At 39.5% G+C, this 18,560-nt stretch overlaps 1 protein-coding gene across 2 annotated transcripts in view; it reads left to right on the forward strand.

Moving 5' to 3' along the window:
- The window catches only part of MLH1 (mutL homolog 1), a 55,429-nt gene that overhangs the window by 34,115 nt on the left and 2,754 nt on the right, over window positions 1-18,560 (forward strand). For both annotated transcript variants that reach the window (XM_053600280.1, XM_053600281.1), the window contains 5 exons: window positions 11,047-11,155; window positions 12,213-12,276; window positions 17,075-17,239; window positions 17,716-17,808; window positions 18,082-18,195. In XM_053600280.1, coding sequence (XP_053456255.1) covers window positions 11,047-11,155; window positions 12,213-12,276; window positions 17,075-17,239; window positions 17,716-17,808; window positions 18,082-18,195 — 545 coding nt within the window. The remainder of the gene's footprint in view (window positions 1-11,046; window positions 11,156-12,212; window positions 12,277-17,074; window positions 17,240-17,715; window positions 17,809-18,081; window positions 18,196-18,560) is intronic.

An 18,560-nucleotide genomic window follows, 5' to 3' on the forward strand; every position in this document is an offset into this window, starting at 1 on the left:
TTGTGCTGATTAGAGATAAAATGTAAATAAAACACTTATTACAGAGTAAGGAGTCAAAAGATATTTTTATATCCTGAAATCAAAGTTAAATTATTATCATTGTCATCAGAAGTAGCTTTTGTGAATACCTGAGTGTAAAACTTCCTCGTTGGGATGGACTGACGCAGGGATTGTAAATTGGCCCTCACAACAATCCTTACCCCACCCCACTTTGAGTAAGACAGCAATGATCCAAGTGTAGACATCATTGCCCAGGACTCCCAGTTTACAGCTCTGTACTTGAGCCTACATAATTTAGACATGACCTTTCTACTTTTCATCTGTTATACATTTCTTGACTAAATTAGTCTGATTTCAACACTGTTAAAAAATATATCTCAAAATATGGCAATCTGGATTAATTTTTAAAAGAAAATGAGTAGCTAAGGAGCAATCTGTACCTTTGCCACTAATCCTTAACCTTTTAAATTAAAACAGCTGCTTCTGACTCAGTGGCCTCTTAAATATTTTCTTTGTCTCAGTTACTGCTTATCTGAGCCAACTCAGGAAGGCCTCAGCTTGCCTTTCCCCGTTGGTGCTCTTCTCTTAGCATTCTGGGCCTTTGTTTGCATGTGGGAAAAGATACATAGGTTGTCTTTCTGCGTGGGCAGGAGAAAAACTTCCTGTTAACTGAGTACTTCTGCGTGGGCAGGAGAAAAACTTCCTGTTAACTGAGTACTTGCAATTGGTAGAAGTGGCTGCCAGTTGGCTTCTGGTTTTTATTTCCATGAAGATGTGCTTCATTTGCTATTTCCCTCTGTTACTAGCTTTCAAGCTGGGAGCTTTTAAAGCAATTTTAAATAGCACATAGTATAAGAAAGGTGGTCTGTTACTTGATTTATTTAGCGGTCTTCCTCCTACTTATTTCGAGTAACAGATTCCCTCAAAGACAGCATTTACTGAGTTTTCTTAAAGAGTTTGCCTCTCTCATATAAGACAGGTTATTTAAAGTTATAGTTTGAATAAATTTTTAAATAGTATAAATAGTATTCATTTTTATAGTATAAATAGTATAAATTTTTAATAGTATCAGACTGTTTTCAGTGCAGTGTAAATAAACCACCTGCATCAAGTTTGATCAGGTTTGGAGTCTTGCCAAAGCTAAGATGATAAATCTAAATGGTTTGAAATTGTATATTCAGGGTGGCGCCTGTGGCTCAAAGGAGTAGGGCGCCAGTCCCATATGCTGGAGGTGGTGGGTTCAAACCCAGCTCAGGCCAGAAACTGCAAAAAAAAAACAATTGTATATTCAGCTGGGTGTGGTGGCTCACGCCTGTAATCCCAGCACTGTGAGAGGCTGAGGAGGGAGAATTGTTTGAGCTCAGGAAATCAAGACTTGCCTGAGCAAGAGTGAGACCCTGACTCCTAAAAAAAGAAAATAGAAAAACCCAGCTGGACACCATGGCGAGTGCCTATAACCCCAGTGGCTTCCAGGGGCTGAGGCAGCAGGATGCCCATAGTCAGAATCTGAGGTTGCAGTGAGCTATGACATCATTGCACTCTGCTCAGGACATAGGGTCGGACTCTGTGTCAAAAAAAAAAAAAAAAAGCAAAGAAATAAAATAGAAAATAAGCAAGGAAATAAAATTGTATATTCATACACGTTATCTCATTTAATTATTGAATAGTGTTAGGAAGGCAGAGCAGATACTGTTAATCTCTATTTTTTTTTTTTTTTGAGACAGAGTCTCACTTTGTCACCCCTGGTAGAGTGCCGTTGTGTCATGGTTCACAGCAACCTCAGACTCTTAGACTCAAGTAATTCTCTTGCCTCAGCCTCCTGAATAGCTCGGACTACAGGCCCCTGCCACAATGCCCAGCTTTTTTTTTTTTTTTCTTAGAGACAGGGTCTCACTGTAGCTCGGTCTGGTCTCAAATCATGAGCTCAGGCGATCCTCCTGTCTTGACCTCCCAGAGTGCTATGATTACAGGCATGAACCACTGCGCCTGGCCCTATTATCTCTATTTTAAAACTGAGAAAAGTAGAATGGAAGATGGAGAGGACAGATTAGTTGCAAGATTCCCAACAATCAGAAAACAGACCCAGGTTCATACCTTGTTGATGGTGGGTTGTGACTGGGAATGGCCTTCACACAGAAAGACTAGCCTAGTGTTTATATGCAGGACAAGCAGACTGTGTGATTCTGATCCCGTAGACCAGTGGTTCTCAACATTCCTAATGCCGCAACCCTTTAATACAGTTCCTCATGTTGTGGTGACCCCCGACCATAAAATTATTTTCATTGCTACTTCCTAACTGTAATTTTGCTACTGTTGTGAATCGTGATGTAAATCTTAGAGATTTAATTACCTCAAAGGGGTCTCGACCCACAGGTTGAGAACCGCTACTATAGACTGAGGGTAGTGTTTCCAGGGATGAGCTGCCGTAGGTGTGAGGAGCAGAGTGAGTACTTGCTTTGGAGCTAGAAGAACTCTGCTCAGACTCCTGCAGCCTATGCCATTCGATGGCAGTCAAAAATCTGTTCACTTTTGGGGGCATGATTTTTTTACTCTGTAGAATGTGCTACCACTACAGCCATTTTGGGGCTGTTATAATGAGCATGTAAGATACCATGTGTGCACTTGATAAGCTACAATGCACTGTTCAAGGGCAGGGATCTCTGCCATGGGCTCTGCCCACTGGCATTTGGTTTACACCCATAGCCCCAAACTGAGGTAAGCTGGTTGTCTTTGAGTTGAATGCTGTGCAGAGATTTATACAGACTCAGATTTGGTGAGGAAGGCTGTTAACCTTAATAAACCAACAGCTTGGCTTTTCCCTGATGAGGTAGTTCCCCTGGACCAGGAAAGAAGTAAGAGACACTTTCCTTGTAACAACATTCTTTGTTGCATTTATTTGTGTGATTATTTCATCAGTGTGTTGTCTGTTCAGGGACCATGTCTATTCAGTCCACCCCCTCATCTCTGGTACCCAGCAGAGTTCCTGGCTTACGTACTACTGGATATTTGCTAAAGGACTGAATAAATAATTGAGAGGAGCAGCCTAGGAGACAAAGCCCTAGAATGTTTGTTCTAAAGGAATATCAAAGTTGAACACTCAATTAGACAACTCTTTTGAGTCTGGGGATTTACCCATTCCTGGTAGGCACACATTCAGTTAACAAATGACGTTAATTTTGGAAGGTTCAGTATCCAAGTTTTCTGTGGAATTAGACTTATCTCAGGAATTAGTAATGACTGAACTTACTTATTGTTTAGTCCCATAATTTTGAATTCTTAATGCAGACAAGGAATAGCATGAGCTAAGATACTTATTCTTTGAATGTGAAAATTTGCTGAATATTTTTTTGTCTCCAGATATCCATACTTTGTTTATCAAATGGTAAACAGATTTGGGTCTGAATATACATGCTCTTAATATGGTCTGTCATCAGGTGACAGTTTCTTTTGGTACATGAGATTAGTTCAGCAAACATTTGTCAAGTGTTAAGTATATTATCTGTACAAAAATCATTGTGTCAGGCTCAAAGGTAGAAAATGAGATGAATGAGCCATGACCTCTGCCCTATAGGATGTTGTGTAGGGATTATTTGGTAAAGAACTGGCTGCAACATTAGGAGGAATGAAAGAAATTCTCTCACAGAGACATAAGGCCAGTGTAGCAGAAACACAGGGTGAGACCTTTTGAGAGGACAGGGAGGTATCTTGATCATCTCCAGCAATAGCAAAGGCATTGGCATATAGGGTTACTGGAAGGCATCCCACAGGGCATGGGACATCCACAGAGCATGGGAGCTTCTGCCCTCAAAAGAGAATTAGGACTTAAGAGGACGTGTTGCCTTTCTTTCAGGTTCAGTTTTGCTTACTGCTTCTCAAAAAACATGCTGAGACCCAAGGCCTTGGTTGTGAACTCAGATCTTTGGTGTGGCTGTCAAGCACAGAAGGATTTTATCCCATTTTGCTGTTCACAGAATGGCAGAGAAATGGCATACTAGCACTGTGGGAACATTTAGGTTAGAGATGAAATATGGGTCCTTTAAGTCCTGATAAGAGACCAGGAGGAGGTCCAAGAAGCCTTACCAGACCAAATGCAGAGAAGTCCTACACTTGTTGAGTAGACACCACCAGCGGCAGGGTTGCACTTCCAGCTCTAGATGCGTCAGAGGAATATTCTGTATGGAAAAATCTCTGACCCCTTTTTAGTGAATTACACTGCTTTCTCTTTCCTCCAGTGCCTCATTATTCAAGATAATTTAATGTTCTCTAGCTTTTAAAATAATCATTTTCCGCCTACACAGAACATCATGCAGAGACATTGAGTTTCCAGTGCGAACTGTTGAAAACACTTATTCTAAAAATGAAGAAAATAAGTAAGCTGCTTTTCATGGGGGGAGATATTGTTACAGAACTTATAACAGTATGAGAATTTATTTGTGGTGCCTAAGCTTTAAAAGGGATGTAGTAAAAACATGACGTACAGGTTTATTGCTATGCCTAGAACCGTGCTGCATTTTCTCGGATCCCTCTTGCACCCCTCTCTTTCTTTTTGGGTGTGATGTTTTTACTTCTTTCATGAAAAAAAATTAATACATAGTGTGTGTGTTGCGTGTACACACACACACATTCGCAGATATATTAGTAAATTTTAAAAACTGTATTTATGGCTGGGCATAGTGGCTCACACCTGTACTCTCAGTGTTTTGGGAGGCAGAGGTAGGAGGATCACATGAGGCCAGAAGAGTTCAAGACCACTGTAGGCAAGAAAAATAAAGTAACAGGCCAACCACAATGGCATAACTGTAATCCCAGCTCTCAGGAAGATGAGGCAGGAGGGTTGCTAGAGCCTAAGAGTTCGAGGTTATGATGAGCTATGATCATACCACTGCACTTTAGCCTGGGCAACAGAGTGAGACCTTGCCTCTAAAAAAAAAAATTAAATAAAAATCGTGTTTATAAAATGTATTTAGCATCTATAGAAAAAAACCAATGAACATTTGTGAAAGTACCACCTACTTATAAAACAGAACATTACCATCATCTGTGAAGATTTATGTGTTACTTCCCTACCCTGTCCCCTTCCTTTCTCCTTTTTGCAATTATTATTTACTTCCTTTTTATGATAGTTTTACCACCTACATTTGTATTCCTAAAAAATATGTTTAGTTTTGCAAGCTTTAAATTTCACATAAATGAAATTATACTGTAAGTTTAATTTTTCTGCAGTTATGTATAGCTATACACATATTATGTTTCTAAGACCTTTTCTGTAGAATAGATTCCACTCCATGAATACACAGTTCATTCATTCTACTGTTGCAGGAGAGTTGAGGAATTCATAAGGCCTCAGTGCTGCTTCCTTGCTTCCCAGCCATCAGTGGCCTAGCTCATAGGTCAGGAAGCTCTGCTTGTAGAGTATATAGTTATAACACTTACTGCTGGGTCAGAAGATGACAAATTACCAGCAATGTATGGAAATAATTTGTATTTGCTCTGTTTTATGTCCAATATTTTATTTTGCCAGACTTTTTAGTTTGGTGATTGTGAAACAGTATCTGGTAGCGGGGTTTGTTGTTGTTTTGAGACAGTCTCACTCTGTTGCCCTGGGTAGAGTTCCTTGGCATCATAGGTCACAGCAATCTCAAACTCTTGGACTTGAGCAATCCTCTTGCCTCAGTCTCCTGTTTTTTTGTGGAGACGGGGTCTTGCTCTTGCTCAGGCTGATCTCAAACTCCTGAGCTTAAGCAGTCCATCCATCTCGGCCTCTCAAAGTGCTAGGATTACAGGCATGAGCTGCTGTGGCAGGTCTGGTGGTGGGTTTTACGTGCATTTTATTGGTTACAATCAAGTTGAGTCAATATATTTCCTCTTTTGTGAAGTGCATGTTCAAGTTTTTCATCTGTTTTTCTATTGAATTTTTAATCTTTTCTAACGGATTTTAGAAGTTCTTAATATACAGGGTATCCCAGAAGTCTCCCCTAAAGTCACCCCTACATCAGGAAAATGGGAAATTGTATGTAAACATACATTTATTTACAAACTATTACAAAATTTTACGAAGAGGTGGCCAGCACAGAGAATATTTTGTAAATATTTTGATATAGATCTCTCACATCAAATCAAAAGCAATTTATGAGGAAAGCATGTTGAAAGCTGAGATGGGCCTCTTAATACCCAACAGTTAGCCAAGTTGTAAATGCAGAGGAAAAGTTCTTGAAGGAAATTAAAAGTGCTACACCATTGAACATACAAATGATAAAATGAAACAGCTTTCCTGCTGAGATGGAAGAAAGTGGTGTGAATAGATATTACAAACCACAATCTTTCTTAAGCCAAAGCCTAATCTGGAGCAAGACTCTAACTTAGTTCAATTCTGTGAAGGCTGAGAGAGGTGAAGAAGCTGCAGAAGAAGAGTTTGAAGCGAGATGTTGTTTCTTGAGGTTTAAGGAAAGAACCCATCCTCATACCATAAAAGTTTAAGGTGAAGCAGCAAGTGCTGATGGAGAAGCTGCAGCAAGTTTCCAGGTCTAGCTAAGATGATTGATAAAGGTGGTTACTCTACACAGCTGTTCGGTGTAAACGTTTAACACCTTTGCATTGGAATGTAGACGTAAATCCTTTGTATTTGAAGAAGATGGCATCTAGGACTTTCATAGATAGAAAATAGAAGTCAATGCCTGCTCTGGCTCAGTGGACAGGGTGCCAGCCCCATATACCTAGGATGGTGCGTTCAAACCCAACCCCAGCCAAACTGCAACAAAAAAATAGCCAGACATTGTGGCAGGCACCTGTAGTCCCAGCTACTCGGGAGGCTGAGGCAAGGGAATCGCCTAAGTCCAGGAGTTGGAGGTGCTGTGAGCTCTGGGACACCACAACACTCTACCATAGGCGATAAAGTGAAACTCTGTCTCTAAAAAAAAAAAAAGCTTTGAAAGACAATCTGACTCTCATTAGGGACTAATGTAGCTTGTGACTTTAAGTTGAAACCAATCCTCATTTATCATTCAAAAAACCCTAAGGGTCTTCAGAATTATGCCAGATCTACTCTGCCTGTGCTCTATAAATGGAACATTGGAGATCGTATAACAGCACATTTGTTTATGGAATGGTTTATATATATTTTAAGCCCACTATTGAGACCTACTCCTCAGAAAAAAGATTCCTATCAAAATAATTATTGTTCTTTGACAGTGCATCTGGTCACACAAGAGCTCTGATGGAGATATTACAAAGAGAAGAATGCTATTTTCATGTCTGGTACATGACATCCATTCTATAGTTTATGATCAAGAAGTAATTTCAAATTTCAGGTTTTATTACTTAAGAAATACATTTCCTAAGGCTGTAGTGTCATAGATAGTGATTCCTCTGATGGATCAAGGCAAAAATACTTCGAAGACCTTCTGGAAAGGATTCATTATGCTGGATGCCATGACGAACATTTGTATTTTCTGGGAGGAAGCAAAAATATCAACATTAACAGGAATTTGAAACAAGTTGATTCCAATCCTCATAAAAGACTTTGAGGGGTCAAGCCTTCGGTAGAGGAGGTACCTACAATGTTTTGAAAATAGTAGAAGAATTAGAATTGGAAATGGAGCCTGAAGATGTGACTGAATTGCTGCAGTCTCATGATAAAATCTGAATAGGAGTTGCTTTCTATGGCTAAGCCAAGATAGTATTTTGTTGTTGTTGGCGGGGGGTGGGGGGGTGTTCTGGTTTGGGGGTTTGGGGCCATTGAAATTCAGTGAAAAAAAGTGGTTTCTTAAGATGGAATATACTCCTATGAAGCGACTCTGAACATAGTTGAAATGACAGTGAGGAATTTAGAATATTGTCTAAACCAAGGCCATGGTGGACGGATTGCTTAAGCTCAGGAGTTTGAGACCAGCCTGAGCAAGAGCAGACACCATCTCTACAAAATGGTGATAATAATAATTAGATTATTGTATAAACTTAATTGATAAAGTAGCAGCAGCATTTGAGAGGACTGACTGTAGTTTTGACAGAAGGTCTACTTTGAGGAAAATGCTATCAAACAGCACACGTGCTACAGAGAATTCTTTCATGAATGGAATACTTAATTGATGTGGCAAACTTCATCGTTATCTTATTTTAAGAAATTGTCATAGCCACCCCACCTGTCAAGCAATACTACCCTGACAGTCAGCAGCCATCAATATTGAGGCAAGACCCTCCACCAGGAAAAAGATTGTAACTTGCTAAAGACTCAGATGATTGTTAACATTTTAGCAATGAAGTATTTTCAATTAATATTTATATATTTTTGACATAATGCTGTTGTATATTTAATAAACTACAGTATGGTGTAATTTTATATGAACTGGAAAACCAAAAATTCATGGTGGTGATCTTGAACCAAACCTGTGATATTTCAGTGGCATGCCTGTATCTACTTGTTCCATAATATATTGCTACTATCAATTTGTTTGGATTTACCAAATGTTATTTGATCATAATTCTTTCCCTGAGACCTTTTATGGTCCATCAGGATTGTTCAGTGAGGCCTTTGGTGCTATAATAAATTCCCATGGACTGGATAGCTAATAAACAAAAGAAATTTTTTTCTCACAGTTCTGGAGGTTGGGAAATCAAGATCAGCACAGCAGCAGATTCACTGTCTAGTGAGGGCCACTTCCTCATAAATGGTACCTTCTAGCTGTATCCTTACCTGGAAGAAGTGGCTGGCTAGCTCTCTAGGCTTTTTTATATTAGGGCACTATTCCCAATCGTGGGAGAGTGGTTTAGGATTTCCACACATGAATTTTGGAGAGACACAGATATTCAAACAATAACAGTGTCAAACTGACTTTTGCTTTGTCTAATTCACCTTTATTTTGAAAAGTATCTTGGGAGTGGTTAAAATTCCAGGTTGACAATTATTTTTTCTTAGTACAATGAAGATATTCTGTCATCCTCTGATTTTTTATTGCTGTTGAAAATTCAAGGAAAGTTTTATATTTTATTACTTAGTACGTAATTTCTCTTTTCTCTCTGAAAAATACGCTGTAGCAATCCAGGTACAGTGGCTTGCACTTATAGTCCCAGCAACTCTGGAAGGGGGTAGGAATCTGAGGTAGGAAGATTACTTGAAGCCAGGAGTTTGTGACCAGTCTGGATGATACATATGGCATGACTCCATCTTAAAAAAAAAAAATCTGTAGTAACACTGTGTATCAAGTGTGGATTTATGGAGCTTCCTAGAGCGGAGGCTTGGTATCTTTTATTACTTCTGAGATATTCTCAGACATTTTTTTCCTCAGCGTCTTTAAATATTAACATTATCCTTTCCCTGCCTTCCCCTCAATCCCTTCTGGAATTTGAGTTGTGTTATTTACTGTGCTCCATATTGTATAAGCTCTGGTTTCATACGTAACATTTCTTTATCTCTCTTTGATGTATTCTGGATAATTTTTTTTTTTTGAGACAGAGTCTCACTTTGTCACCCTCTGTAGAATGCTGTGGCATCACAGCTCACAGCATCCTCAAACTTTTCTCAAGTGATTCTCTTAATTCAGCCACTCTGGTAGCTGGGACTACAGGCACCAGCCACAACACCTGGCTATTTTTAGAAACAAGGTCTCACTCTGGTTCAGGCTGATCTTGAACTCGTGAGCTCAAGCAATCCACCCGCCTCGGCCTCTGGATAATTTTTTTAGATTTACTTTCCAGTTTATTACCTCACCAACTTCTGTCAAATCTACTGTTAAGCTTTCTTTTTCTTTTTCTTTTTTTTTTTAAGACGGAGTCTAACTCTGTGTCCTTGGGTAGAGTGCCATGGTGTCATAGCTCACACCAACCTCAAATTCTTGGGCTTAAGAGATGCTCTTGTGTTAGCCTCCCAAGTAGCTGGGACTGCAGGTGCCCACCATGACACCTGGCTAGTTTTTCTGTTTTTCTTAGAGACAGGGTCTCACTCTTGCTCAGACTTGTCTCAAACTCCTGAGCTCAAGCAATCCACCTGCCTTGGCCTCCCAAAATGTGTTAAGTCTCTCTTGATTTTTAATTTAAATCATTATATTTTCCAATTTTAGAAATTTTGTTTGATTCTTTTTGAAATATCCTCCATCATTTTTGATGATATCCTGCTGCTTACTCATAGTTTTAATACTTCTCTAGCATACTGAACATACTTATTTTATGTTCTTTGCTTTGCTGATACTTCCAATCTCTGAAACCTCTGTGGATCTCATTCTGTGGTTTCTTCTTGATTCTAATTCTTGGTGCCTTTGTGTATTTTGTAAATTTTGTTATTACTACTTCCTGGTACTTCATCTATGGGGAATCACTTGAAATCTGGACTAAAGATGAGTTTCTCCAGAGAGAATCCACATTTGATGCTACCAGGGACCTAGAGGAACAGTCAGCCCTGGTCGGTTTAAAATTTCTACTTAAGGTTTTCAGGCAACCTGCTTAGTATGAATAATGCTGCAAAAGCATATGAAGACCAGTTGTGGTTACAGATTCTCAGGGATGTCATTTTTCTTTGCTTCTAATACTAAGACTTTAGGTGGCAATGTTGCTTAATGCCCTTTGAAGGAGAGGCGAATAGGCATTGGGCATGATACTGTTTTCATTTACATAGAGGTTTCAGCCTTTGGGGGGGTCTCAGCTGCATGTGTTGGGGAAATGGTCTTCTATTAGACTCCACATTTCAAACAATCTCTAGGCTTTTGTCCTCCTTTTGCCACCATTAGGGGCTGGGAAAACTAAAGTTCATGATTCTTAATATTCCTTTAAAGCCTTTGGATAAAAGCTGTTTTAAAGATACCAGTACTTCTCTGAATTTCTGCTTTGTCTTAGGCCTTGATCCTTGAGTATCCCTTAATCTTTTAGTAATTCCTTTTTACATTTTAAAAGGTTAATTATATGTCATACCTCATTTGTGTTTGTTTTCAGCCAGAGGCTCATTTCAGGTATCTTTACTTGTTTCATGTCTCTAATTCTGGTACTTGGTGCTTTGGGCTGCAAAGAGGTGTTGGTAGGATTCCAATAATTACCTGTCTTGTTTCTGCTTTTGTTTTCCAGTTCTACGGGAGATGTTGCGAAACCACTCCTTCGTGGGCTGTGTGAATCCTCAGTGGGCCTTAGCACAGCATCAGACGAAGTTATACCTTCTGAATACCACCAAACTTAGGTAAATCAATGAGTGTGTGAACAAACAGAGCCACTAGAGAATGGTCCAGGGAACACAGGCACAAAGAACTAAGGAGAGCAGCATGAGGTAGCTGGAAAGGGCACAGGCTTTGGAGTCAGACAGATGTGGTTTCAAATCTGGGTTCTACCATTTCCCATTTACATGACTGTGGATAACTTACTTTCCTAACTATGTCTCAGATTTCTCAACTGTACATTGGGATACTGTTACTTAACTTGCAAGAGTCTTTTTATGAAAATAAGAAATAACCTGAGATGCCTAGTCCTAGATAGGAGCTCGGTGTTCAGTAAATGTAAATATTGACTGTGAACCAAGTATTGAGAGGTTGGTGCTATCAAAGAATTCTAGTATCTGCTATAAGCAGTAGGGTCTTATGGGGGAGGCACTATTTTTCTCCCATCTTTGGGAATATAGCAAAGGCTTACTTTAGCCACCAAAATAGCTAGTGGGTTTCATCAGCACAGAAAGGGTGACAGCAAACAGGCCTTCATTGCCAGGACAAGTAGACAAAGAGGCCCAATAACTTCACAGCTGCTTTTAGATGGTTGCCAGCCAGTGTGTCACCCTAAACCTCATATTAATGTAGAACAATCCTGCCGTATGCCTATTTTTGGTCATTTAGGAAGACTCTCTGTCCTCCTGTATATTTCATGTAATTTTCAAGAGTGAGTTGTACAAAAGTGATTTATAGGATTCTTGGTAAACGGGGGGAAAATAAGCAAACAAAAAACTCTTTTAAACACCAGAGGGGTGAGACAGAGCACGAGTGATAGCAAAAAAGCCTTAGTCTCAATGTTGGAACCTATCTGTGGAGGGGGGTTACCCACAGCCCTGGTTAGAGCAGATGTTGGGATTCCCAGCTCTTTGGAAGAATAAGAAATTTTTATTAGACTCTTAATAAGGTTTCACAGCCAGGCAGAACCATCTCTTTGTCCCAGCCATGTTTTAGGGATTACTTCTCCCATTTTCTGCCTACTGCCTGACTTTCAAATAGAGATTCATCTTTTCATTAAAGTCACTTCATTTTTATTTTCAGTGAAGAACTGTTCTACCAGATACTCATTTATGATTTTGCCAATTTTGGTGTTTTGAGGTTATCGGTAAGTTTATCTCCTTCTCACTTCTGCAATTTCAACAACTGTTCATTTCTGAAAATAGCAGCTCTACACTAGTATCTTATTTGTAGTATATTAAATTTTCTAAATATGCAGCAGCACCCCATACCTCAGTGGGTAGGATGCCAGCCGCGAACAACTAGGCTGGTGGGTTCAGACCTGGGCCAGCTAAAACAACAATGACCACTGCAACAATAAAAAAATAGTGGGGCATTGTAGCAGGTGCCTGTAGTCCCAGTTACTTGGGAGACTGAGGCAAGAGAATCACATATGCCCAAGAGTTAGAGGTTGCTGTCAGCTGTGACGCCACGGCACTCTACCAGGGACGACAGCTTGAGACTCTGTCTCAAAAAAAAAATTTTTCTAAATATGCTTAGGATAGTTTCTTTATTGTATAATTTTAATATGGAGGTGTTTTTTTAATTATAGAAATTAATATGTACCTGCTTAAGAAAACAGGGATAAAAATGTAAATATTTTCTATAGCCATGGTCCAAACAAACCTTACTAACAATTTTAGTCTGTTTCTTCCAAGACTGTTTGAATGCCTAATTTTAGAGTTAAAAATCATACTACCGGGTGGCGCCTGTGGCTCAGTCGCTAAGGCGCTGGCCCCATATACCGAGGGTGACGGGTTCAAACCCGGCCCCGGCCAAACTGCAACCAAAAAATAGCCAGGCACTGTGGCGGGCGCCTGTAGTCCCAGCTACTCGGGAGGCTGAGGCAAGAGAATCGCTTAAGCCCAGGAGTTGGAGGTTGCTGTGAGCTGTGTGAGGCCACGGCACTCTACCGAGGGCCATAAAGTGAGACTCTGTCTCTACAAAAAAAAATCATACTACCTGTGTGTTCATATCTTCTTCTTTTATTTGACATACTCTTCAAAAAAGTCTGCTGGGATTATAATTGGGATTGTGTTGAATCTATAGATCAATTTAGGAAGAAAATCTTTTGTTGGATTAATCTTTTAGTATTTCACAATTTTAATATTGTTATTAAAAATATTTTCAGCCAAGTGTAGTAGCTCACTCCTGTAATCCTAGCATTCTGGCAGCCAAAGTGGGTAGATTGCTTGAGTTGGAGATCAGCCCAAACAAAAGCAAGACCTGGTCTCTACTAAAAGTAGAAAAACTAGCAGGGTATTGTGGCAGGCACCTGTGGTCCCAGCTATTCGGGAGGCTGAGGCAAAAGGATTGCTCAAGCCCAAGAATTTGAGGTTGCTGTGAGCTATGATGCTACAGCACTCTACCTAGGGTGAAAGAGTGAGACTCAGTCTGAAAAAAAAAACAAAATTATTTCAATTTCTAATTGTTTATTGCTATTGTATAGAAATTCACATAATTTTTGTACATTGGTATTGTACCTTGCAACCCTGTTAAACTCACTTAATAGCTCTAATACAATTTTTGTAGATTCTCTCAGATTTTCTGTTAAAACATAGATGATCATACCATCGGAGAATTAAAGTTTTATTTCTTCCTGTCCAGTCTGGAAGTCCTTTCTTTCTCTTGACTGATTACAATAGCTAGAACCTCCAGTACAATGGAATACAGTGTTAATGATGGAAATCTTTCTCTTGTTCCTGATCTTAGGTGAAAGTATTCACTCTTTCACCATTAGGTATGAGATTGAGGAAGTGTGCCCTTTTATTCCTTGTTTTTATTTACTTATGGATATTGAATTTTTTTCAAAAGCTTTTTGAGAATCTATTGAGATAATCATATGGTTCATTTATGATTTGTGGATATAGTGAATTACATTGATTTTCATATATGTTAAACCAATCTTACATTCCTGGGATGGGCCCTGCTTGGTAATAACACATGATCCTTATGGAATTTGATTTGCTAAAATTTCTATATCTGTGTTCACAAATGTTAGTAGTTTCAAGAAAACTACTTGTGTCTTTATGTAGTTTTGATATCAACGTAATGCTGCCCTCACAGAATGAGTTGATAGGTATTCCCTCCTTTTCCATTTTCTAAGAGAGTTTATGTAGAGTTGGTGTTAAAATTGTTTTTTAATGTTTGGTATATTCACCATTGAAGCCATTGGGGCCTGGAGATTTCTTCAGAAATTCAATTTCTTTAATAGATATAGAGCTATTAAGGTTATCTGTTTCTTCTTGGTGAGCTTTAGCTTTTTTTTTTTAATTTGTCCATTTAATCTGAGTTTTAAAATATATAAATTATTCATAATATTTTTTTCTTTTTTTTTAGAGACAGTCTCACTTTATCGCCTTCTGTAGAGTGCTGTAGCATCACAGCTCACAGCAACCTCCAACTCCTGGGCTTAGGTAATTCTCTTACTCAGCCTCCGGAGTATCTGGGACTACAGGTGCCCGCCACAATGCCCAGCTATTTTTTTTGTTGTTGTTCTTACAGTTTGGCCAGGGCCGGGTTCAAACCTGCCTCAGTGTATAGGGCCAGCGTCCCTATACACTGAGCCACAGGTGCCACTCCGTAATATTTCTTATTAAGATCTACAGATCTGTAGTGATACAACCTTTCTCTCATTCCTGAGATTAAGGCTTTAATTTTTTAATTTAAAGCTTCTCTTTTTAACTTGATCTGTCTGGCTAGATCAATATAACTAACTTTTGATTTCATAGATTTTTCTCTTATTTTTCTGTTTTTATTTCATTAAAATGTGCTCTGGTCTTTATTATTTCCTTTCTTCTACTTATTTTGGTTTAGTTTGCCTTCTCTTTCACATTTCTTAAGGTAGATGTAGAAGTCACTGATTTAAGACCTTTTCTTCTTTCCTAATATAGGTGTTAAGTGCTATAAATTTTCCCTAAGTACTGCTTTAGCAGCTTCCCACAACTTTTGATATGTAGTTTTCATTTTTATTCAGGTCTAAATAACTTTCTAATTTCTTTTAATTTCTTATTTGACCTGCCTAGAAGTTATTTAGAACTGTGTGTTTAGTTTCCAGTTTCTTAAGGATTTTCCAAAGATGTTACTGATTTCTAATTTAATTCCATTTTGGTTAGAGAATATACTTGAATCTTTTTATACTTAAGAGACTTGTTTTATGGCCCATAGTATGATGTGTGTTGGTAAATGTTCCTTGTATATTTGAAAAGAATTTATGTTCTGATCTTGTTGAGTGGAGTGTTCTATAAATAGGCCAAGTATTGTGATACATATGTGTAATCCTAGCACTTTGGAAGGCTGAAGTGGGAGGATCACTTTAGCTTAGGAGTTCAAGACCAGCCTGTAACAAGTGCGAGAACTGTGTCTACTAAAAAATAGAAAAATTAGCTGAGTCTTGTGGCAGGAACCTGTTGTCCCAGCTATTCAGGAGGCTAAGGCAAGAGGATTGCTTAAGCCTTGGAGTTTTAGATTGCTGTGAGCTATGATGATGACACTGCACTCCAGCCTGGTTGACAGAGCGAGACCCTGTCTCAAAAAAAAAAAAAAAAAATTCTATAAATGTCAAATATATGAAGTTTATAGTGATCCTCAAACCTTCTCTATCCTTCCTAATTTTCTGTCTACTTGTTCTATCAAATACCACAAAGTGGTATCGAAACCTCCAACTATAATTATAAATTAATCTGTTTCGCTTTGCAGTTCTCTTTTTTTTTTTTGAGACAGAGTCTCGCTGTGTTGCCCTTGGTAGAGTGCCATGGTATCACAGCTCACAGCAACCTCAAACTCTTGAGCTCAAGCAGTTCTCTTGCGTCAGCCTCCCAAGTAGCTGGGACTACAGGCCCCCACCACAGTGCCTAGCTATTTTTTTGTTGTTATTATTGTTTGGCAGGCCTGGATAGGGTTTGAATCTGCCAGCCCTGGTGTATGTGGCCAGTGCCCTAGCCACTCACTGAGCTACTGGCGCCAAGCCCCTTCATATATTTTAAAGCTCTTTCATTGGGCACATAAATGTTTAGGATTCTTATGTCCTTTTGATTAATTGACTCTTCTATTATGAAAATATACTAACAATGTACTGTGGGCTTAGAACACATGTAAAAGAATGAGTAACAACATCAAAAAGAAATAGGAGACAATTCAGACATCTTAATTTTTTTTTCAAGATAAGGTCTCACTCTGTCACTCAGGCTGATGTTCAGTGGGCTCAAGTGAACCTGCCACCACAGTCTCCCAAGTAGCTGGGACTACAAGAACGCACCACCATGCCTGGATAATTTTATTTTTTGTAGGAATAGGGTCTGGCTGTCTTGTCCAGGCTGGTCACAGACGCTTGGCCACCAGTTATCTCCCCACTTCGGCTTCCCAAAGCACTGAGATTACAGGCATCATATTTTTTTTTTTTTTTTTTGCAGTTTGGCCGGGGCCAGCTTTGAACCCGCCACCCTCAGTATATGGGGCTGGCGCCTTACCGACTGAGCCACAGGCACGGCCCACAGGCATCATATTTTTAACCATAGATTTTTACTGTTCTTCCTCATCTGATTATAATTCAGATGATTTATCTGAATTGTCATTTGATTTAACTTATTCTTCATCCCCTACTTTAGTTATTGATGAGGCTGTAGAAAGAAAAAAATGATCTGCCTAGTGATTTCCTAAAGATACGAATGTAAATTCTTTATTAAACTAGTGCCTCCCCAGGGCCTCCCCTTCCCACCTGTTCAGCATGCTTTTTGTCTATCACGTCTTAGGTAAGAAAGAGGTTTTATTGTGGATCCTTCAGGCATTTCTTCTGGAGAAAATGGGAGCGATTGTTAAATTTGTGGTTTCTCACCAGTTATTCTGACAGTGGTTTCATTTGGATGCCCTTTTAATGCTTGTTCATTCACATTCTTTCTCCTTCCTAGGAGCCAGCCCCACTCTTTGACCTCGCCATGCTGGCTTTAGATAGTCCTGAGAGTGGCTGGACAGAGGAAGATGGTCCCAAAGAAGGACTAGCTGAATACATTGTTGAGTTTCTGAAGAAGAAGGCTGAGATGCTTGCAGACTACTTCTCTTTGGAAATTGATGAGGTGTGACAGCCATTCTTATACCTCTGCTGCATTGTTCAGATGAAAGTCAAATTCCAATTCAGGCCTGGGCCTCTCCTCAGAAACTGCATGTGACTGACATACATGACATCCTCGCTACTACCTGGCATTTCTAGGTTACACAGCTATATTATCCATTCATGCCTACTCCTGTCCCCAGGGGTAAGGACCCAGACTCAAGGGAGAGCCATATCCCTGCAGGCCATTAAATGTGAGATCAGCCCTCATCCCCCTTTCTTTTACCCTTCAAGCTTTAGAGCTTTCGGTTTTGGTGAGCAGATCCATAAAACAGGTTGCTATATGTCAGCTTCTGCCCCCAGTACCCAGCCAAGTACCCAGTCACCTAGCATGGCAGGTATAAGAACAAGGCCTAGGAAAGCACTGAAGACATGAAATTTGTTTAGATTTCAATAGCATTATTTCTTGTTCCCTCGTCCTGGCCTTTTTCCTACAAGCAGGAAGGGAACCTGATTGGATTACCTCTTCTGATTGACAATTATGTGCCCCCTTTGGAAGGACTGCCCATCTTCATTCTTCGACTAGCCACCGAGGTAAGTAATCCCACAGATAATAAGCCTATCATACATCATGTGTGCTAGAGGGAGAGAGCACATGACCACACCTTCATTTGGAATGATAAAAATGACAAGAGTGAAACAGCTTCTCATTCCCACCAGCATTCATCCAGTATTCAGCAGTCTGGCTTTAATGTCTAAAAATCACATTTAGTTTTTTTGGCTCTAAGTAGGCTATGATTTTCATTTAAAAATGAAAGTGTACTTAAAACATGTACCTATTCTGAGGTGTTGAATTCTTCGGACCAGGTCAATTGGGATGCAGAAAAGGAATGTTTTGAAAGCCTCAGTAAAGAATGTGCCATGTTTTACTCCATCCGGAAGCAGTATGTATCTGAGGAGTCAACCCTCTCTGGCCAGCAGGTACTGTGATAAAACACATTGGCAACCTAGGACTGCAGCAGGTGCCACACAATCTTTAGGAGATGAAACTTGTCCATTGAAGTCCTGGGACTTCATTATAGATTAATAAGATTCAAACACAATAGTCAGGTTTTATTTATGAGTTTTTACTTCCTTCTGCCAGTCTAAACATACCATCAGAGACCCAGAAAATGTCAACTGTAAAAACACAAGCCATCAAAGTGAGATATTGGAGGTGGAGCTAGATTATTCAAGGTTCATGGGTCCCTATCTGCCATTGTTAGCCTGTAAGTGTGTAGCCAAAGTCTCTAGATTCTGGTCAGTCTGCCCAGTGCCTCTTAGCTTTTGCCTTATTCTATCTACAC

This window comes from Nycticebus coucang, chromosome 8 (genome assembly GCF_027406575.1).
Source record: "Nycticebus coucang isolate mNycCou1 chromosome 8, mNycCou1.pri, whole genome shotgun sequence".
Classification (NCBI taxonomy): Eukaryota; Metazoa; Chordata; class Mammalia; order Primates; family Lorisidae; genus Nycticebus; species Nycticebus coucang.